This window comes from Pelodiscus sinensis, chromosome 2 (genome assembly GCF_052426305.1).
Source record: "Pelodiscus sinensis isolate ZL-2025 chromosome 2, ASM5242630v1, whole genome shotgun sequence".
Taxonomy (NCBI): domain Eukaryota; kingdom Metazoa; phylum Chordata; order Testudines; family Trionychidae; genus Pelodiscus; species Pelodiscus sinensis.
Genome location: NC_143053.1, coordinates 132613005 through 132635863, shown reverse-complemented (window position 1 = coordinate 132635863; position 22859 = coordinate 132613005). Strand labels below are relative to the sequence as shown.

General features: G+C 43.9%; 1 protein-coding gene across 1 annotated transcript in view; it reads right to left on the bottom strand.

Moving 5' to 3' along the window:
• Positions 1–20212, bottom strand: part of LOC149525337 (unconventional myosin-X-like) — a 212807-nt gene extending 192595 nt beyond the window's left edge. The window contains exon 1 of the mRNA XM_089776428.1: positions 19394–20212. Coding sequence (XP_089632554.1) covers positions 19394–19414 — 21 coding nt within the window. The 5' untranslated portion in view covers positions 19415–20212. The remainder of the gene's footprint in view (positions 1–19393) is intronic.
• Positions 20213–22859: the final 2647 nt, after the last annotated feature.

Here is a 22859-nt window from a genome sequence, read left to right as displayed (position 1 = left end):
AATATCTGGCCCAGGCCAGAAAGAAGGGACATAAGCGGGAAGCAAATAAATGGGGAGGATTCAGAATGGCTGCTATGTGCCCTGAGAATTCTGTAACTGGGCAAAAGGTATGCTTGCCAGAAGGTTTGGTCTGGGTAGAGGAAGGCTGAGGAGTGAACTGGGATTGATGGTCAAGCCTTCTGCAGAAAGGCTTTGGGTGCCCCTGGGCCAGGTCCTGCTGAGCACATGGCCCTTTTCACTGTGGGAGCAGATGCTTAAACTTTTTACACTCATAGCCTGGTACATACAACCCCAAGTCTTTAGGGCTGTGCAGGAGTCGAGCCCATCCAACTTAGTATCTGTTCTGCAAACAGGGCGGTGCCATCAAAAGGGAGATACTGGATGGAATTCTGAGCCCCTGGGGGCAGGCTTCACAAAAGCAGCCAAGAGGCCCTTCACATGGAGATTGTGGACACTATGGACCGTGCCATCAAGTTCACCACATCTGATGCTGTCTGCAGGGCAGCTTTAGTTGTAGTGGCTCTCTTGTGAGACACAGCCTTAAATTCTTTCCTGGATGCTTCCAGGAGTAAGCCTCAGATTTGGACATGTCCCATCTGCCACGTATTGAGGTCATACTGGGCAAATAGAGCCTGTTGGTTTGCCACCTGGAGTTGGAAGCTGGCAGGCAATAACATTTTCACCCAAATAAGTCTAGATGTCTGAAGTCTTTATTCTTTGGCATGGGGGAGGGCTGATCCTGGGGTTCTCAGTGATTCACAGATTCTACCACAAGGGACTTAAGGAGTGGGTGGTTGTACAGATAGTCATTATCCTTGGTGGCACAAAGCACTTCCTTTCCACTTGTTTGGACACTGGTGGTATGGACAAGGGAATCTGCTAGCGTGCCTTAGCGATCTTGCCGACACCTTCTTGCAGGGGTGGGGCCTGTCTGACCTATACCCCCTGGATCTTGTGTAAGACTTAGGTCATGAATAAGCAAGGCAGATTCTGTGGCTGTTCCATCAAAACAATGACACATCTGAGATGAGAATTTGGCCCTTACTGTTGCAATCTAAAAAATAAATAATAAACCATTCTTTATTGCAACTGCTTTATAACTTAATGAAATAAGATAAAAACACAACCTCCACATTCCCTGTACTTCCGTGTCCTAAAGAACTGCCTGTCATGTGTTATTCAGTGTGTAAAATATTGGAAACAGAAAGATACCACATAAAAGAAGGCAGCTGCAAAAATTATGCTATGCAGCATAGACAAACAGCTCCTTGACTTGTTTATTCTTGAAAACAGACTTAAGTATCACATGGCAGACTATGATTCTCAGACTTTAAAACAACAAAAGCTTGCTTCATCAGATATTCTGCCTGGTTTACACTTGGAAAAGAAACCGGAAATGCCAGCTTTGCCATAAAAGTCAAACCGACCTTCTCTATGAACAAAAATAATAAATGTGTTCTACATCTCAAAACACAAGCAAACTGTTAATCATGCCTATCAATAAAAAGCTCTAGTGAGTAGGTAAACATGAAACCTACAGCAAAACTACAATCTACATTAAGCATAAAAAACCCAAAACAAACAAGACCAGAAGAGAATCTACCATTTGTCCTGACCTGAACTCCACAATCCTGCTAGCTTTGTTTTCTACACAACATAAATAACCCATGTCAAGATGTGCTATTCCACTCCATTACCCAGTGAAGGGGAACTGGTCAAATTGCAAAATATTCCTCCGGTTCAGTTTCATTTCAAAGCACTCCGAGCCAGCTTTGGACTCAGAGCGAGCGCGGACTCAGAGTCCCCAGCTGATCCCGGCTCCACGTGGCATTTCAAATCAGCAGCACCGCACAGAGCCTGGGGTTAGTGGGGGACTCTGAGTCCACACTGACCCCAAGCTCCACGTGGGTGCTTCCTCTTTGAAATGAACAAGAGCCCCCGCTAGGGTCTCTTGCACATTTCAAAGCTGGCATGCTGGATGCAGCCCAGGGCCAGTGGGAAGTCCGGCTGACTCCAGGCTGCTCAGACGCTCAGGGACTTGAGAACAATTCCTGCAACACTGGTTGTCCCTACACTGAGCCCCTCCACCTCATTTGCTTCCACTTCTTAATCAAGAACTTCTGCCTCCGGGTTAAGTCCTGTTTCTGCTAACTCAGTGTTATGGTAAGCATCCACAGGGTTCTTGCCTGCAGGTGTGGGGTCCCCAGGATTGCATCCAGTTCTTTATAAAAATGACGTTTTGGGTCCAGCACCAGACCAGCAGTTAGCATCCTTCACCTTCCGGTAAGTCTTCTGGAGTTCCTTTCTCTTGGCTCTGCATTGCAGGGGGCCTCAATCAATATCCCATAGCACATAGGGCTTGAGAAATGTGACAGTGTGTGTCCCTGGTCCTATGGATCACTCACAGTTATGACTGCACGGATTCAGGAGTGTCTTGAGTGACAGCCACCCCTGTTTCCCTGAGAAGATGCTAGGAGGTGCACTACACCCTGAGCCAGCTAGCTCCCTGGGCTTACAGGAGGGAGGGGAACATTTCTGTTTACCTGGATGCCAAGTAGTTGAGTTCAAAGCACTGTCCAGAGTAGCTAATCAGCATTGGGGCAGGTAAACACCCTGAAGTTCAATAAAACTGGAAAAAAAGGCTCCTGTGGTACACAATGCATGAATGTCAACAGTATAGACAAGGGAGAGACACAAATTCCTCACTGAGATGGAAGTTTTTTGTTGTCAAAACTGGGTGTTTTTCGCTACTTTTGTCATGCTGCAATGTGAATGCTCTCCCTGGGTTTTATCACAAAAAAAGGGGGATTTGGTGACAAAACTTGCCAATGTACGCAAGCCCTTACACTCCTTGGATATGCCGCAAAGCTTCTCTCCCTCCTGCTTTCCTTGTTCTTTCAGGGGGATGGCATAGGAAAGACAGACAAAAAATGTAATACACTTATAAAGGAGACTATGCTACAATTTATGTACCCATCTGAATACATCTGTGACTGGAAGAATCCTTCTGGTGATGTGAATTATAATGAGCTTATTACTTGGGGAAAACACTAATGAAAGAATCACCAGTTGGTGAAGATCATGTTTCTGAAATCTGACATCTCTGTTAGAAGCAGACAGAATATCCCTCCAATTTCACTACAAGTTATATTTGCAAGGAGGAATCTATCACTAAACTCTAATAAATTTTGAGATGGAAGACTGTTAGAGATGGCACACGGCATTGGTAAAATATACCATTTTCTAAAATGCCATGAATCTTTGAGATTATTAGCCAGTGTTGGCTAACCTGCTTTTCCTAGAGTGAGCAAAGGGGGAGCAGGACTCAAACCCACCAGACTGCCACGTCCAGGGAACACATTTCCTCTTCCGTTTTTTTTTTTGTTTGTTTTTTTTAAGGAAGAGCAAATGCGCTCTTTTAGAAATCCCTGTATTCCTCATTTCATAAGGAAGGGGGCTTTCGAAAGAGCTTTTTTGCCAAACTTTGGCACAGTCTAGACAAATTTTGGAAAAGCCTCTTCCGATAGAAGTATCGGACTGCCACAGACAGAGGCTTCTTCACAGCAGCCTTCCTTCCCACCCCCCACAGCAGCTTCTGTCTGTGGGGAGCTTGGACCCCCATGGACAGGGGCTGCTGCCTCTATATCAGTGCCAGCAGCATGGGGTGGCAGGCAGCCAGTCCACGAGGGGAGCTGGCTTTTAAACTGGCTCCCCTCATGGACCAGCTGCCTCTGATAGACACCAGCATCTGACTTCTAATATGTCTATCTACTTGAACATTACCAAAATTAAATACATGTAAAGTATAATATCTAGATCTTTCATTCAAGACCATCACCCATAATTTTACTTATTACACACACAACTAAAATGCAGATACCACTAGGTGGGAGAGCAACTGGAGGTGAGGTTTGTTTGCAATTCCTGTAATTGTACCTGAACTATCTTTAATCTTGCTAGCTCACTTAAATTGCAGTGAGAATTCAGCAGCATGGTCTGTGAAGTCTACCCAGACCCTTGGATTTCTACTGAAGCTGCCTACTAGTCTGAAGTATGCTGCTGTGGTCTTGGCTTCTCTTTTTAGTGAGCTACCTGATTAAAGCTAACATGGGTATTTTTGCACAATTGCAACGTACACAACTGCTTGCATTGTAGACATAGCTAAATGCCAGTTTCAAAGTTCCATTATGTGATAATCTGTTTTAAAGAAATGTAGGTCACAGATGAAAATATAGCAAATCCAAAATAGCTATTTTTCAAAATTAAGTGTCCTGCAACTGGGCCAAGTATATTCATTGCTCTTTCTATCCAGAAGGCAGAAAAGATTTGCTTTAGAAATATTAAGTGAGGTGCACATGTAAGAGGCCACTCTTATAAGGCAACTTATTTATTTTAAAAAGAGACAGACTAGTAATTTTGCAAAATAAATTAGGTACAATTTATTGACCAGTGACATGTGTCTTATGATTATTTTGTTATCCATTTAAAATGTAGATTAGAAAGTGAGAGACTCAATGTCTATCTACACGGGGAAACAGCTCAAAAAGTCTGTTTCATTCTCTACAACGCTAGCAGAACTCACTTGAAAACAGTGTAGTTTAATAAAGTCAGCTGTCAAAAACCATGTGTGCAACAGCAGTATGTATGTGTCACTGACAAATTCCATGACTTTCAGTGGGGTTGCTGCCCCACAATGGCACATAATTACAATGTTAATTAGGTCAGTCCTTCAATAGATTGTTCTGTCATTGTAATATTGTTGCTGAATCTTAGGTTTATGCTTGGTGAAAGCCTAATAGTTTTTTATGAAGCTCTTAAATTATTTAACTTTGAAAAGTTGTTTCCATGAAAACTGATACTTCTGGTTTTCTGTATAAACTACTGTAGTTCCATGAAACAAACAGACAGTCCCAGTTCCTGTTAAGTATGTGTATGTGTTTTTTTAAATATGTGACTATTAAATGCCTATTCCTAAGCAGATGTTGATATAATTGCATTAGAAACTAACATTCTGTATTCTTCTTTTTGTAGAACTCTGTGAGAAGGTTTCAATGGCTGGAAACATTCAGCAGATAAAACTGGCCACAAGAGCTGTATTTTCCTTATTGAATCATAGTTCCCACTTGTGGTCGGAGCAGAGCCATAATTCTGGGTGGAGTCATGGTGAAAGGGGCAGGAGATGAGGAAGACTTTATGAATCAATAGACTGTTGGGGGAAAAGTAATACCACCCTTCAACTAATTGTAGCCACTGCTGCATATGTACTTAGTTGCTTGTAAAGTATTCAAGGCTGTTCCCACAGCAGATCACAATTTCAAATTCCATGGAAATATCACAATTTGTGTGTTACAGTTTCTACAAATTTTTCTTCTGTTTTCTCATTACCCTGAATTTTGCCAGTAAAGAGGCAATACACAATAGGACGGGTAGGCACAAGGACAGTAATTTTCACTGAACTAGTATCCATTTGGTTTTTCTGTTCTAATATTTGACTGAATTAAATATACAGGCAGTCCCTGGGTTACATGGATCCGACTTACATCGGATCCCTACACAAACGGGGTGAGGCAACCCCACACTAGCTGCGTCCCCCCAGCAGACCAGGGAGACACGAAGCTAGCGCCCCCCCCCCCCCCAGCAGACCAGGGAGACGCGGAGCAGCTTTTCTCAGCAGACACCTCAGCTTGAGAATAAAGGACTGAGGGAAGTGAGGTGTGGGAGAATAAAACTGAGCTCTGGAGAAATGTTTGGCTAGAGTTTCCCCTACAATATGTACCAGTTCCGACTTACATACAAATTCAACTTAAGAACAAACCTACAGTCCCGATCTTGTACGTAACCGGGGGACTGCCTGTAGTTAAAATTTACTCTGAGTACCCCTGAAGTGTAAGAATAAAGATATGGTAATAAATGGACGAGAATACCCAACAATAGCTCTGTTTCAGACAACTCCCCTCCCCCTGTTAAAACAGGTTTACAATATTTTCATTATTGCAGGAAAGCTGCTAAATAGTTTCAGTGTTCTGAAATTTAAGGAGGTAACCTTTTGAAGTTTAGGATAAAGAGAGATCTGATACTATGATATCGAGCTAGAAGATAGTTTAAGTATTTCCATGCTAAGGAAAGCATTTAGATACAGAGCGGTCCAGGACATTATCCACATTTTAGAAATTTTGTCCCCCTTCCTATATAGTCTTCAGCATTTCTAAAGATATCATTTAAAGGGAGCATAGCTTCAAGAGACAAGATTAATTTGATTGGCTCATTGGACATAGATTTTTAGCAGCAAGGATAACCAACCATTAGAACAGTTTAGCAAATGTTGTGGTGAATTCTCTGTCACTGACAATTTTAAAATCAAGATTGGATGTTTTTCTAAAATATACACTCTAGTTGAAACATGAATTAATTCAAGGAAATCCTATGACCGGTGTTATACAAAAGGTCAATCAATTGTCCTTTCTGACATTATAATATGATATTTGTATTCAGGACATGTCCCTCAAAACTGGAGAAATCTGTATTGTTGATTGTTAGTTTTAAACAGAAACTAAACAGATGTGCCACAAAGACGTGCCATACATTTATTCTACAATGTAGCACACAGGAGATTCCTCAGGTCATTCTCTCTCCAGAAGTCTGCAATGGGGCCCAAGTAGAATTGCATATAGCAGTTGTACACTGCTCCTGCACTGGGGAGCATTTTCCCCTTCAGACAGCAGCAATGCCTTTAGGGTGCATGCAGTATCTGAATATAGGGTAGGGGCTAAAACTGGCCAAGCAGTTACAAGAATTAGGGAAAACAGTCCCTTGGCATTATATTGTTCCAGAGTTTTAGTGTTGCAGCTTTTCTGTATGTGTAAGCCCCACAGAACTTGATGGCCATGGGGATATCAAGGGATTGGGCCTATCTGGTTAACACACCTGTTTTTCTGTCACGGAAACATGGTATACGTTTGTCAACTCAGGGGGCCATGGCCAAACAGGATTATTGATTTGCTTCAAGACAGAGTCGATTAGGGATAGTTGCATTTATTAATTTCACTACTATTACAGGCTTAATACTGCCAGATGGTTACACAGCTACTGCAAAGTGACCCATCAATAAGCACAGACAGAGAAATGCATACGAGAGAGTAACAGGCACTTAGAAATGCTTACGCCCCCTTCAATCTGCAGGGAATCCCATTCCATCACCTCGCACCAGGCCACAGTGGACGTGGCTCCAGATAGGAAAATCCAGGGTACCCTCCGAGGTCTAGGACCCTGGTGAGATTCACTGGGCCCAGGACTCCCTACACTAGTTATACTACAATTGTTTACCGCTTAGTAGTTTCTCAGCTCAAGGCATAGGTTAAAGCTGATAAAGCCCAGCTGCTGTTTGTGTTTGCCTCTGTACAGCTAGGATGGAAACATCCATCCTGGGCTTGCTAAGCTGCAGCACCCACATATGACTATTTATGTGACAATTTGGACCCATTTGGCATAATCAGGGAAATACATCCTGATGCATGTGAAGTTTCTCAGTCTCCTACTCATCAGTCTCTCAAGAGAGAAGGCCGCAGTGTTTTCTGCCCCCCAGCCCATAAGTGTTCAAGGGGGATGTGGCCACACAAGGCCACTGAAGAAACACCAGGGCTTTGTCTACACTGGCAGCTTCGTGCTCAAGAAGATATATGTTGGGAAAATAACACAGCAGAGCACAGACTAACCAGTAATTTCTTGGACTGCATTGGAGACAACTTTTTATTTCAGAAGGTTGAAAATGCTACCGGGGGAAGCTGATCTAGATTTGATCCTAACAAATAGGGAGGAACTGGTTGAGAATTTGAAAGTGGAAGGCAGCTTGGGTGAAAGTGATCATGAAATCAGAGTTCACAATTCTAAGGAAGGGTAGACGGGAGAACAGCAAGATGGAGACAATGGATTTCAGGAAGGCGGATTTTGGTAACCTCAGAGAGCTGATAGGTAAGGTCCCATGGGAATCGAGACTGAGGGGAAAAACAACTGAGGAGAGTTGGCAGTTTTTCAAAGGGACATTGTTAAGGGCCCAAAAACAAGCTATTCCGATGTGTCGGAAAGATAGAAAATATGGCAAAAGACTGCCTTGGCTTAACCACGAGATCTAGCATGATCTAAAAATAAAAAGGAGTCATATAAAAAATGGAAAGTAGGACAAATTACAAAGGATGAATATAGGCAAACAGCACAGGAATGCAGGGGCAAGATTAGAAAGGCAAAGGCAGGGTATATCTACACTACCCTCCTAATTCGAACTAGGAGGGTAATGTAGGCATACCGCACTTGCAAATGAAGTCCGGGATTTGAATTTCCCGGGCTTCATTTGCATAAGCGGGGCTCCGCCATTTTTAAATCCCCGCTCGTTCGAACCCTGTGCCGCGCGGCTACACGCGGCACGAACTAGGTAGTTCGAACTAGGCTTCCTAGTTCAAACTACCGTTACTCCTCGTAGAATGAGGAGTAACGGTAGTTTGAACTAGGAAGCCTAGTTCGAACTACCTAGTTCGTGCCGCGTGTAGCCGCGCGGCACAGGGTTCGAACGAGCGGGGATTTAAAAATGGCGGAGCCCCGCTCATGCAAATGAAGCCCGGGCAATTCAAATCCCGGGCTTCATTTGCAAGTGCGGTATGCCTACATTACCCCGCTAGTTCAAACTAGCGGGGTAGTGTAGACATACCCGCACAGAATGAGCTCAAACTAGCTACCAGAATAAAGGGAAACAAGAAGACTTTTTATAAATACATTAGAAGCAAGAGGAAGACCAAGGAGAGGGTAGGCCCACTGGTCAGTGAGGAGGGAGAAACAATAACAGGAAACTTGGAAATGGCAGAGATGCTCAATGACTTCTTTGTTTCGGTCTTCACCGAGAAGTCTGAAGGAACGCCTAGCGTAGTGAATGCTAGTGGGAAGGGGGTAGTTTTAGAAGGTAAAATAAAAAAAGAACAAGTTAAAAATCACCTAGAAAAGTTAGATGCCTGCAAGTCACCAGGGCTTGATGAAATGTATCCTAGAATACTCAAGGAGCTAATACCTCCTCTATCTGAGCCTCTAGCTATCATCTTTGGAAAATCATGGGAGACAGGAGAGATTCCAGAGGACTAGAAAAGGGCAAATATAGTGCCCATCTATAAAAAGGGAAATTAGACAACCACGGAAACTACAGACCGGTTAGTTTAACTTCTGTGCCATGGAAGATAATGGAGCAAGTAATTAAGGAAATTGTCTGTAAACACTTGGAAAGTGGCAAGGTGATACAGAACAGCCAGCATGGATTCGTAAAGAACAAATCATGTCAAACCAATCTGATAGCTTTCTTTAATAGGATAGCGAGTCTTGTGAATAAGGGAGAAGCGGTAGATGTGGTATACCTAGACTTTAGTAAGGTGTTTGATATGGTCTCGCATGACATTCTTATCAATAAACTAGGTAAATACAACTTAGATGGGGCTACTATAAGGTGGGTGCATAACTGACTGGATAACCATACTCAGAGAGTAGTTATGAATGGATCACAATCCTGCTGGAAAGGCATAACAAGTGGGGTTCCGCAGGGGTCTGTTTTGGGACCGGCTCTATTCAATATCTTCATCAACGATTTAGATATTGGTATAGAAAGTATGCTTATTAAGTTTGCAGATGATACCAAGCAGGGAGGGGTTGCGACTAATCTGCAGGATAGGGTCATAATTCAAAATGACCTGGACAAATTGGAGAAATGGTCTGAGGTAAATAGGATGAAGTTTAATAAAGACAAATGCAAAGTGCTCCACTTAGGAAGGAACAATCAGTTTCATACATACAGAATGGGAAGAGGCTGTCTGGGAAGGAATACGGAAGAAAGGGATCTAGGGATTATAGTGGACCACAAGTTGAATATGAGACAGCAGTGTGATGCCGTTACAAAGAAGGCAAACATGATTCTGGGATGCATTAATAGGCATGTTGTGAGCAAGACACGCTCTACTCTTCGCTGGTTAGGCCTCAATTGGAGTATTGTGTCCAGTTCTGGGCACCACATTTCAAGAAAGATGTGGAAAAATTGGAGAGGGTCCAGAGAAGAGCAACAAGAATGATTAAATGTCTAGAGAACATGACCTATGAGGGAAGGCTGAAGGAATTAGGTTTGTTTAGTTTAGAAAAGAGAAGATTCAGGGGGATATGATAGCAGTTTTCAGATATCTAAAAAGGTATCATAAGGAGGAGGGAGAAAACTTGTTCAACTTGGCCTCTGAGGATAGAACAAGAAGCAATGGCCTTAAACTGCAGCAAGGGAGGTTTAGGTTGGACATTAGGAAAAAGTTCCTGTCAGGGTAGTCAAACACTAGAATAAATTGCCCAGGAAGGTTGTGGAATCCCCATCTCTGGAGATATTTAAGAGTAGGTTAGATAAATGTCTATCAGGGATGGTCCAGACAGTATTTGGTCCTGCCATGAGGGCAGGGGACTGGACTCAATGACCTCTCAAGATCCCTTCCAGTCCTAGTATTCTATGATTCTAAGAACATCTTGCGCAAGTGTTCTTGTGCAAGAAGTCTTGCGCAAGAAAATGTCCACACTGCCATGTGCGAGCTGTGCTTTTGCGCAAGAGCGCCCATGGCAGTGTGGATGCTCTCTTGCGCAAGAAAGCTCTGAAGGCCATTTTAGCCATAGGGATCTCTTGCACAAGAAATCCCTGATGAGCGTCCATACTGCCCTCTTGCACAAGAGCTCCTGCGCAAGAGGGCTTACACCTGTTAAAAAAAGAGCATAGCTCTTGCACAAGGAGCCCTCTCTTACCAAGCCATACTGTAAATTTACTTGCACAAGAATGGGCAGGCAGTGTAGACACTCTGCAGATTCTTGCACAAGAACGGCCGTACTTGCACAAGAAGCTGCGAGTGTAGACATAGCTCAGGAGCACAGAATGCTCTAGTGAGCCTGAGGGAATCCCATGCAACTACCATGACAAAGGGGAAAGCTGTTTTCAGAGTATCTCTGCCCCCATGCTAGCATAGCTCCCTCAAGAACCTCAGATGCAACCCAATAGGAATCTCAAATGATGTGAAGGAGCACTGGGTGAGCATTTACAAGCGTTATATTGCAACATCCTCATGGGATTAAAAGGGATGAATACTAATGGAGATCAAATTTTCTAGTCTCATCCTCTCCAACCTTGCTACATGGCTTTCAAAACTGCAACCTTGTGATGTGGCCTGCAAGTTTCAGGGCTACAGGAGGCAGTTTTATTTGCCCCCTCACCCAATTCCTCTATTTTTGTGCAGACACAGTATTTACTTATGTTCCTTCATCGCCATGATTATATCTTACAACCCACTTTCCTTATTTGAGCAAAACTTGTATTGAAATCCCAAGGTTTACATCAGCAGTGAGCAACCTGAAGCCCATCTAAGTTATACTCTGGTGAGCTGCAAGACATTTCACGTCCGCAGCCATGGCCCCCTCACAGCTCTAAGTGGCCACAGTTTGCCCATTCCCAGCTGTGAGAAGCAGTACAGGTCACTGGGACGTGCTGGCTGCCGCTTCCCACAGCTCCCATTGGCTGGAAACAATGAACCACAGACACTAGATCCTGCATTCCTACAGATCCTCAATGCAAACCAAGTGTCTTGCAGTCGACCAGCGAATAACCTTGATGCAGACTGTCCACCACTGATTTAGACTTCAGCTAAAAGATAACAATGTCTCTTCTTGAGCCAGTCTGTGTAACCAGTTGACTGTATAGGATGAGAAATATTTGGGCTGTCTTATTCAGTGGCTCATAATGGCTCCATTAAGAATTAAAAATGAAAAAATCTGAATCTGCTTATCCTTAGGATGCTAGACAGTTTTTAAAAATATTAAAATAGTAGCATATTTTTAATATACATAGTATCTACATTTTTGGTAGTCTCCAAGGTGCTGCCATTTTTTTTTTTAATTTTTCAGTTACAGACTAACACAGCAACACCTCAGAGATGATTATGCAGTGAAAGTTAAAATAAACCAAGGTCTTAATTTAGGTTAACCACTAGCTTGAAAAAGTATTTTAAAATCAATTTTTAATTAATTATATATATAACTTTAGAGAAATAACTAAACTATAACTTTAACCGGATTTTAGAAAGGGGAGAAGAAAAAGATTCCTGAACAGAGACTTTCTAGATTAATTTTCTCCCTGAAGCAATTTTTAAATAGCTGAATTATAAACCCCTGGAAAAAAAGGCTTCTATAGAAGGCGAGACACGAGTTTTGTTACAGCACTGCCTAATGAAGGTAGGCAGCAAGAAACAGAAACTCAATTGTGAGTTTAGTGCCTTCAGCTTTTTCTCTCCAAAAATCAGTTTGTAGTGAGTATGTCAGCTGAGTGGCATAAACTTCCTAACACTCACCATCAGGATTCCAGATCTTATTTAAAACAGACAAGTGCCAACAAGAATGTTTTTTTCTTTAAGGCATGTACACGCGCATTAATACAATTAGACAAATGCTTGATGTGTTCACACCAACAAGTAACAAAATTTATTAAAAGCTTGTTACAATTAGCACCTATCATTATCTAGGCATTTATGAAAATAATTTATGCAAACACTGGTAAATTTTTCCCATAATATCAGTTAGCTAACCTATAACAATTCTAGCTGATGGGCAGAATCCCGATAGGCAGAATCCCCTGGAATGCTAAAATGAAGGGGAAAGGAGCCCAGGAGAGCTGGCAGTATTTTAAAGAAGCCTTATTGAAGGCACAGAAAGAAACCATCCCAATGCGCAGCAAGAGAAGCAAATATGGTAGGAGACCGGATTGGCTTACCGGGGAAATCCTTGGTGAACTTAAGCACAAAAAGGGAGCTTACAAAAAGTGGAAACTTGGACAGATGACTAGGGAGGGGTACAAATGTATAGCTCAAGAAAGCAGGGGAGTTATCAGGAAGGCAAAAGTGCAATTGGAATTGCAACTCGCAAGGGATATGAAGGATAACAAGAAAGGTTTCTACAGGCATATTAGCAAGAAGGTGATCAGAGAGGGTGTGGGGCTCCTACTGGATGAGAGCGGTAACATTGTGACAGATAAAGTGGGGAAAGGTGAAGTACTTGTCTTAATGCTTTCTTTGCCTCTGTCTTCACGGACAAGGTCAGCTCCCAAACTAATGCACTAATTGATGCAATATCGGACGAAGGTCGACAGCCCTTGGTTACAAAAGAACAAGATAGGAACTATTTAGAAAAGCTTAACGTACATAAATCTAAGGGGCCGGACTTAATACATCCAAGGGTACTGAGGGAGTTGGCAAATGTCATTGAGGAGCCTTTGGCCATTATCTCTGAAAACTCGTGGAGATCAGGAAAGATCCCGGATGATTGGAAAAAGGAAAATGTAGTGCCCATTTTCAAAAAAAAAAAGGGAAGAAGGATGACCCAGGGAACTATAGGCCAGTCAGTCTTACCTCAGGCCCTGGAAAAATCATGGAGGGGATACTTAAGGAATCCATTTTGAAGCACTTGGAAGAGGGGAAGGTGATCAAGAATAGTCAGCATGGATTCATGAAGGGCAAGTCGTGCCTGACCAATCTGATTAGCTTCTATGATGAGGTAACTGGCTCTGTGGATATGGAGAAGTCAGTGGATGTGATATACCTTGACTTTATCAAAGCTTTTGGTACGGTCTCCCACAACATTCTTGCCAGCAAGTTATGGGAGCATGCAGTGGATAAATGGACGGTAATATGGATAGAAAGCTGGCTAGACTGTCGGGCCCAGTGGGTAGTGATCAACAGCTCAATGTCAGGATGGCAGTCGGTTTCTAGTGGAGTGCCCCAAAGTTCGGTTCCGGGAACGGTTTTGTTCAACATTTTCATTAATGACCAGGATGAGGGGATGGATTGCACCCTGAGCAAGTTTGCGGATGACACTAAGCTAGGGGGAGAGGTAGGGAGGGCAGGGATAGAGTCTAGAGTGATTTAGACAAATTGGCGGATTGGGCCACAAGAAATCTGATGAGGTTCAACAAGGACAAATGTAGAGTCCTGCACTTGGGACGGAAGAATCCCAAGCATTATTACAGGCTGGGGATGGAATGGCTAAGTAGCAGTTCTGCAGAAAAGGACCTGGGAATTACAGTGGATGAGAAGCTGGATATGAGTCATCAGTGTGCCCTTGTAGCCAAGAAGGCTAATGACATATTAGCTTGCATTAAGAGGAGCATTGCCAGTCAATTCAGAGATGTGATTATTCCTCTTTACTCAGCTCTGGTGAGGCCACATCTGGAGTACTGTGTCCAGTTCTGGGCCCCCAATTATAGGAAGGATGTGGATGCGTTGGAGAGGGTCCAGCGGAGGGCGACCAAAATGATTAGGGGGCTGGAGTATATGGCCTACGAGGAGAGGCTGAGGGAGTTAGGTCTACTTAGTCTGAAGAAGAGAAGAGTGAGGGGGGATTTGATAGCAGCCTTCAACTTCCTGAAGGGAGGTTTCAAAGACACTGGAGAAAGGCTGTTCAAGGCAGTGACAGATGGCAGAAGAAGGAACAATGGTCTCTAGTTGCAGTGGGAGATGTCCAGGTTGGATATTAGGAAAAACTATTTCACTAGGGGGGTGGTGAAGCACTGGAATGGGTTACCTAGGGAGGTGGTGGAGTCTCCATCTCTAGAGATGTTTAAGTCTCCGCTTGACAAAACCCTGGCTGGGTTGATTTAATTGGGACTGGTCCTGACTAGGGCAGGGGGTTGGACTTGATGTCCTTTTAAGGTCTCTTCCAGCTCTATGGTTCTATGATTCTATGATACCACAAGGAGAGTTTTGTGCATAACCTGGCTTAAAATATTTTCAGAATACAAACAGAGGCTTCTTTGGTAATAAGCAGGCATCATGAGGTGCACGCTAATTTTATTTTTAAATAGGACTAATTTAGGTTTTATTTAGAGATGTTAGATAGCAGGTAACAGAATAGTTGAGTAACCACATGAATTTTTATTTTTTACTCAACTATTCTATAATTTCTGGGGGCAGGGCTGACAAGCCAGTGCACTCCCAGCCCCACTTCTGGGTAGCCCCCTGCCAACCCATGCTGCTGCCTCACAGAGAAGCAGCAGCATGTGTGACAGCAGACCCTGTCCACAGGGGTCTAAGCTCCTCATGGCAGAGGCTGCTGCGAGAAAGTAGGAGTGGCTGCTGCCAAGCAGCCTCTGTCCAGCCCAGCCCGGGCTACTGTTGACAGAGGCTGTGGAGGGGGGGTCTGCAGGATGTGAAGTAGCCTCTGTCCCCAGGGAGCTTGGACTCAACTACTCATTTACATCCCTAATTCACATTCCGGTTTTTTACTCCATTGATTTCAATGCAAATACTGTTAACATAGCGGAGCCAGGGCTGTTATTGAGATGAACACTTTTTTTACACAGCTCCTTTCTTTCACATGGTGCAATGGGGCACTAATATAATGGGACAATTAAATTCTCTAAAGGTATCATTTACAGAATGTTTGCTTCAATCAAGTTTAGCTAACAGGTCATTCAAATGACTTCAGCAGAACTCAGTGGCAGCTGGATCAAGCCCTTAATGTGTTTCTACTTTACTATGTGTTGAGCTAAATATATAACCTACATATTCACAAGTTCAAAGAAAGAAAAATGTTTATACTTATGGGTGGGACTTTGGATATAGATTAAAGCCAAGGTGCTCTATATACTGATCTTTTAAAGTAATATCAACATGTTGCAAAAGCTCTTAGGACACATCAAAGTTACATTTAGGAATTACAAATTAACATAAATATACATTAAAATGCTAATGCAGCCTGGCATAATTTTACTCAATCAGTTGCCTGGGGCAAGTAATTTCAGCTAATGGACAAGTAAATACCATTAGTTCTTTTCTTCGGGATTAACAAGGGTATTTTGTGTCAGGACTGGTGACTTCACGATATTTTGGCAAAGTTACACTGAAATATGTTACAGAGAGGCTTACTCTTAACTTTTGAAAAGATAAGGGACTAGTCACTTTAGAAAAACCAATATTATTTAGTATTTATCACTCACAATTCTTGCCAGACCACCATGAAAATTTCCCTCTTATGGCACATTATAGAATGCACATTGCCTTACATATAGAAGGTGTTTTGTATGCAGTGCCACATAAAACCTTCTTTTATCTGACTAATTACAATGTTGGTAAACAGATCCGTTTTTTGTTTAGTTTTGTTGGGAAGGGAAGCAGCACCAGGAACATGAAAATGCTAGTTCATAAAGACATGACAGTCTTGCGGCTAAAACACAGGACTGGAAGACAGAGATTAATCTACACCTGAAGTTTTATTGACATCACTATTTCAGTTAGCGGTGTGATTTTTTTTTTTAACTGCAATAATTATACTGGTAGAAGTCCTACTGCAGTTGTGCTTATACCAATATATGGTCATCTGAAGAAGTGGGCTGTGCCCATGAAAGCTCATGATACCATCTACATGTTTTGTTAGTCTATAAAGTACTACCAGACTAGTTTTTGTTTTTTAAGTTTATACCAATATAGTTGTTCCAATTCCTGTACTGGAACAGCCATACAACAAAAATGATCAGTAATAACTATAGCCACAAACACTAGGAAATACTGGTATAGTTAAAGTGATACAACTTTCTAGTTTAGACAAGGCCAGAGGATTCAGTTTCTACCCTAGTCTACACTACTGTGGGCCATCGATCCAAGTTACGCAACTTCAGCTACATGAATAATGTAGTTGAAGTCAACGTACTTAGAGCTACTTACCACAGTATCTTCACTGTGGTGAGTCAATGGCAGATGCTCTCCTGTTGACTCCATCTACACTTCTTTTTCTGGTGTTGACAAATGACATTTATTAGATGTGATAAAAATTGACCTGTGCTGTATCAATCGCTGCCCCTCGATCTGGCAGGTAACATAAACATGCCTTGTTTCCAGCAACAACAGAGACTCCCTGCATAACTATAGGCAAGTAACGACTGTTTTCCCATATCAAGGGTGAGCAATAAAATGGCAGCAGTTCTACAGAGTAGTCCCTGGAGGCCACTGCCGCTATATTCACCTGTGCCTCCGCAGGTACTGGTGATTGCTGCTCCCATTGACCATGGATCACTATTCCCAGCCAATGGGAGTGGCAGAAAGCTATGGAGCAACAGGAGCTATGATCGCCTATACCTGTGAAAGCGCAGATAAATATAGTGGTGGGGGCAAACCCTGACATATCCAGCCCACAGGCCAGTATTTGTCCACCTCTGCACCGGTATACTTCTCAATATGGAGTATCCCATCCTGTAGGTACAATTTACTTCCTTTGTTCCTTGGAGGTGTACGTTTACATTCAGCCATATTAAAATACAAGCCATTTGCTTTTCCCTTCTATTTCAGGAGAAGACACTGTGTTTTACCATTCATAATGATACTATTTCATGCTTCCATAACATCTTTCTTCTGAGGTCATAATGCACTGTATAGATATCCCCTTTGACAGGTAAAAAGGGCAGGCTCTTTTATGGAATGGTGGGGGGGGGGGGGGGGAAATCAAGCCACAAAGAAGCAGAGTGATTTCCAAAAGGTCTCTGAGCAAATTGGCAGCTGAGCCAGGAATAGAAACCAGACTTCCGGAGACTTGGTCCTGTTTTAATCACACGTAACAGCTTCCCCCTTTCTCTATTAATACCATCCCAGTTATCCAAAAACAGAATCATGTCACTCAATATATATTGTATTGAGAAAGTCCTCAGTTACCAGCCTTTGCTCAGTGGCAGTGCCCAAAAGATATTCTGATGATCAAAGCTGTATCCTTTTATTCCTTATTATCCTCAGATATATTTCATTTTTCTCTTTGTGGCAAAGATACAGAAGCACTCTAATGGTGGGGACATTGCAAGTGTGCTAAAAGTACAATGCTCAACACACAAAAAAGCTAGGAGAACTGTTACACACAATCTCCTTTGAATATAAAATTACCTACAGAAGTAAAATGCAGGACAATGTAGCACTTTAAAGACTAACAAGATGGTTTATTAGATGATGAGCTTTCGTGGGCCAGACCCACTTCCGTACTGTGCAAGAATACTGAAATCTGTAGAGTCAGTCAAAGAAACAGCAACCAAAACTATTTTGCAAATGGCAAAATCACCTAGTCCACATCAAATCACCTAGTCCACATCTGCTCTAAATACGTGTGAATGTGAAACCGGTTAACAATCAGTAACACACTTGGGCCCCCAATCTTGTAAAGAATTTCATGTGTTCTTACTTTATGCAGTGAGCAAGTCCAGGGATCTGGATGGCACTACCGGCAATGCAGATGTCCACATGTGTAGATCTGTGCAGGACTAGGACATTAGCTCTAGATTTTCAAAAGGTACAGAGCATCCACAAATCCCATTGACTTCTTCAGTAGAGCTGTGAGTTCTAAGCACCTCTGTGACAGGGGCTAACCCCCCCCCAATAATGTTTATTATACTTTTTTTAAAGTGTTCTTAGATGAACTTTAATCAGAACATAATTAATATCAACCATCAACTGACCTAACTCAGAATTATAAATCACAATCTTAAAACTGCATCGTTTGCAATTATCCCAAAATACAAATAACCAACGTCTGGCCAATGTTATGACTTAGTTATTGGAAGTCAGCAGGGGAAACAGACGTGGAATAAATCCTTCTCTTTCCCCTTTGCCCCCCCCCCCCCCCCGCCCCTCTTCTGGTCTGGCAATGAGTGCACGGACCCCTGCAGTCACTACTGCACCCCTCTCACAGGAAGCCAACAAGTTTTTGAAAGGAAATACCAGACCTCTTCGTGAGAAACCAGGCATTTAGCCACGTCCTTGTTTAAAGTTTTAGTGGGCTTTCTCTTCAAGGGTGATCTTGCAAAACCGGCACTCTTCTAGCATTAGCTCACAAATGCAGTCAATGGGTCAAAAGTCTCACTATTTGCTAACCTAATACAGTGTACGGTGTGTATGTGTGCCACACAAAGCAAACTTACCTACAGTACAATGTGGAGAAGAGGCAATCACACTCACTGCAGACCAGCCAAGACTCATATTTTATATCCCGCTTGTCATACTTTAATATTTGAGCCACTGGCGTTTCAATTATATATGCAAAAATATATCTCACTTTCTTTTGATATGCTCCAAAGTGTGTCAGCCTCACAAAACTACAAAAATAATGTGCTTAAACCATACTAAACGCAGAAAACTTTCAGCTCAAGGGCTAGTCGCACAGTAGTTGGAAAAAACCTGCCCTCCCTTTTTAAGGGGTTCCTGTAACAAAGCGAGCCAGACGGGGAAGAATGGAGGGGAACAGACCTCAGAAACCTGCTCTTTAAAAAGAGCTGATCACTACCGCAAAGACCTGCCCCCTCCCCCATTCCGCTCCCTCGCCCCGTACTCACCTCTGCGTAGAAGTTATCCATTGTTGAAGTGGAGAATGCAACTTGAGGAAGTCAGTCTAGCAAAAGGGCTGAGCTGCAAACCCTGAGTAGCCAGGGCGAGTACTCCCGGCAGGGCTGAGGAATTTCAGCTTTCACAGCCCTGCTCTTGCTGCCATCACTTTTGCCCCCTCTCGACTCCTTCCTCTCCCGCAAGTCAGGAGCACATTCATTCAGACAGGCCCTTTGTCTCTTTCTCTCCCCAGAGTGCTCAGATCCGTGGCAAGTGGCTGAGCCAGAAACCTTGGTGGCCCATTGCTGCCTTGTCGTGGAGCCCCGGGAGGGAAGCAAATAACTACAATATACAAGAGAAGGAGGCGAGAGGGGTTCCGGACGCCGGGAAGCACGTGTCTGCTCCGCGTAAGTGCCCCCCAGCCGTGCAGCGCCTGCAAGGACTTGCAGAGAGCGCCGAAGAGACACGCGCGCTCTGGCTGCTCCCTACGCAAGGCGCCAGCAGGGCCGCTCGGGTCACTCGCGGAGAGTCCCCGGGGATTGGCAGGCCCCGCCCCCACAGGAGAGGCGCCGCCAATCCCAGCCCCGCGCCTCTTTGGAATCCCGGGGCGGCTGGCGGCATGAGCCCTCCTCTGCCCGCAGGCTGGGCGGCCGCCGCGCTCCAGCCAGCTCACCTGGGCGTCGCTGGGCTCCTCCTCCGTACACACACGCACAGCAAATCGGTTGCTTGTCCCGAGAGAAGGAGCCGCGTTCACCAGCCCACACGGGGCAAGGGATGGGGCGAAACGCAGGCAATTGGGGTCACTGCTTTGATTTGTGGCCTGGTTGTGAAGACATCTGGCTTCATCTGCACCCCTGCGGGGACTCCGTGAGGCAGGCACACACGAAACAAGCTCGTGGGAGACGCAAACGCCAACCACGCTGTTTGGAGCCGTATTCAGTAAGCGATTCAGGAACGTCGCTGTTTATTAAGCACCCGCAGTGCTAGTGTCGCCTAGGACCCAGAAATGAAGCTAGTAGCGGTCACAAGGAGCTTACTTGGAGTTGTTTGGGCTCTTGTGCACTTTCCTACCTGGTAATGCAATAATGGAATTTCACACCTACCTGGATTTTGTGTTGTCACTGCTGGCTAAGGGTTGTTAAATTCTCTTGTATTTCTATTTTTGTGCTTCATTTGAGCCGTGTCAGAGGAAAAAATAAAATATATATTTGATCTTGTTAGTGTATTCCTATCAATCACCAGTTGAATTGACATGAAATGACACTTTACTTTAAATCCCGCCTGGATGCTTAAAAAAGCCTTTTCAGAATGTAAACACAAATACCAACAAACACAGACACTTGAGATAAAAATACTAGGCCTAGCTTACTCCCCTAGTTCCTAGTGAAAGGGGTCTGTTTATTTTGAAATACAAAGCCACTGTGAAGGTTTACCATCAAAGCTACTAGGGATCAGGTTTACACCTGTTTTAAAGGATATACATCCTTGAGGGGGTAGGGGTTTGCATATAACAAACGCTTAAAGTCTAAGAAGTTTGTATGCAGCATCTACTTCACCAAGATACAACAGCTGCCCTTATGAAACTATCTATGCACAACTACCTATCTGTATTCTAGTATTCAGTATTTTACAGGCATAGTTCTCAAATTTGGCACCATACTAAAATTGCAGAATTCCTCCAGGACAGAATAGTACATATTAAAATTGTTTTATTTCAACATGGGAATCAGTCATTTTGGAGTATTCTAGGCCTATATCTCCTGCAGCTTTTACATTGGTACACAGGGAATGTACAATGTTACTGTTTTGATTTAGTATCATTTTACACCTGCTTTATGTTGTTGTAAATCACTATGCAAGATGCAAAGGTCGGGAAGAATCAAGCATCTAAGTATTTCTAGAAAGGAGCCTCTACAATGTGGGTCTCGCCTTAACAAAACTCAGATGTAAGTGCACAACAAACACTACCACACAAGCTTAAAATAACATGGCCTCTTTTATTCAACACAAATGTAAAAAGTTACCTTTCAACTTCATTTGAAGTTTCACATTCTTGGTGTCATAATGCACAGAAATAAAAAATGAAATTCTGACAGGAATGTGAAGCGGGGGAGTTGCAAAGCATCCTCAGTCCTGACCGAATGCCTTCCGGTGCATCGCTTCGCATCCCAAAGTCACTTGTGCTTCCATCTGCATTTGGCACCATCTCTCAATAACTTTTGTGCTGCACACTCTGCCTTCTCAGTCTGCAGGAATGGATCCACAGTGGTTGAAAAAAAAATGCTGATAAGTCTCATTAACACATCACAAATGGCAGTTGAGTTATTCCTTAAGCTGCAGAATGACAATGAGTCAGAAACCGCTTGCCTCGCTCACACAGTACCTACCACAAAAGCAGAAGTGACTGGTAAGGGGGGTCTGGGACAGGGCACTGGCCACATTCCCCAGCCCAGCCCAGGGAAGGGCTGGGACAACCCCTCTCCATCCAGACCCTACTTCCTGCACTCGCCTTTGCCCTCCTCCTGCCTGACCCTATCCTTGCTGAGCCCCATCCCTGCCCTCTTCCACAACCCCTCTTCTCCCAACTGAGGTAGCCTAGGCAATTAATGGGATTGGGGGGCTGACGCTAACTGTAGGAGTCCACTCCCACCCCCATGTTCCTTGGCAGAGGCAGGAAAAGTGCAGCAAGGCAGCCCCAGCTCACACTGCTTTTTGGCCACTCCACTCCCTGCAGGAAGTTGCAGGAGCAATCCCACCCCCTTCCTGCAACAGAGCAGCTGGAGAGCAATGTGAGCTGGGGCCGCTTTGCTGCACTTTCTCCTCCAATGCCAGTGAGCTGGGGGGGGACGGACTCCAGCTGCTAGCACTGACCCTATGACCTGCAAGTTTCCCCACCAGCTACTAGCTGGCCCCACCCACCACATTTGGGAGCATACGTGATCCCTCATGCCTCCCATGCATTGCCTCTGCACACAAGATTACTTGTGGCAATCACAGAGGGGCTGACCACAGTGAAATGCCTCTTTTGGGCTCATGAAACAAGCACCGAGTAGTGGGATCACATTGTCAGGCAAGCCGAAGATGATGAGTGGTGGCTGCAGAACTTTTGGATGAGGAAAGCCACTTTCATGGGACAATATGCTGAGTTAGCTCCCACCCTGCTGCACAATGACCAAAGAATGAGAACTGTCCTGCTGGTGGAGAAGCGCATGGGGAAGCTGGCTACTCCAGACAGCTACTGATCTGTTGCCAATCAGCGTGAAGTGGGAAAGTAGACCTCTGGACTTGTGTCGATGGTCCATCCTGCTCTGAAAGACTGCGTGAAATTGTGGATGGCTTTGCAGATGGATTTCCCTATCAGCAGAGATGCGATAGATGGCATCCATATTCCAATTCTGGCACTGGACCACTTAGTCTCTGTGTACTTTAATCAGAAGGGGGCATTTCTACATGGTTCTGCAGGGGGTTGTGCCTCAC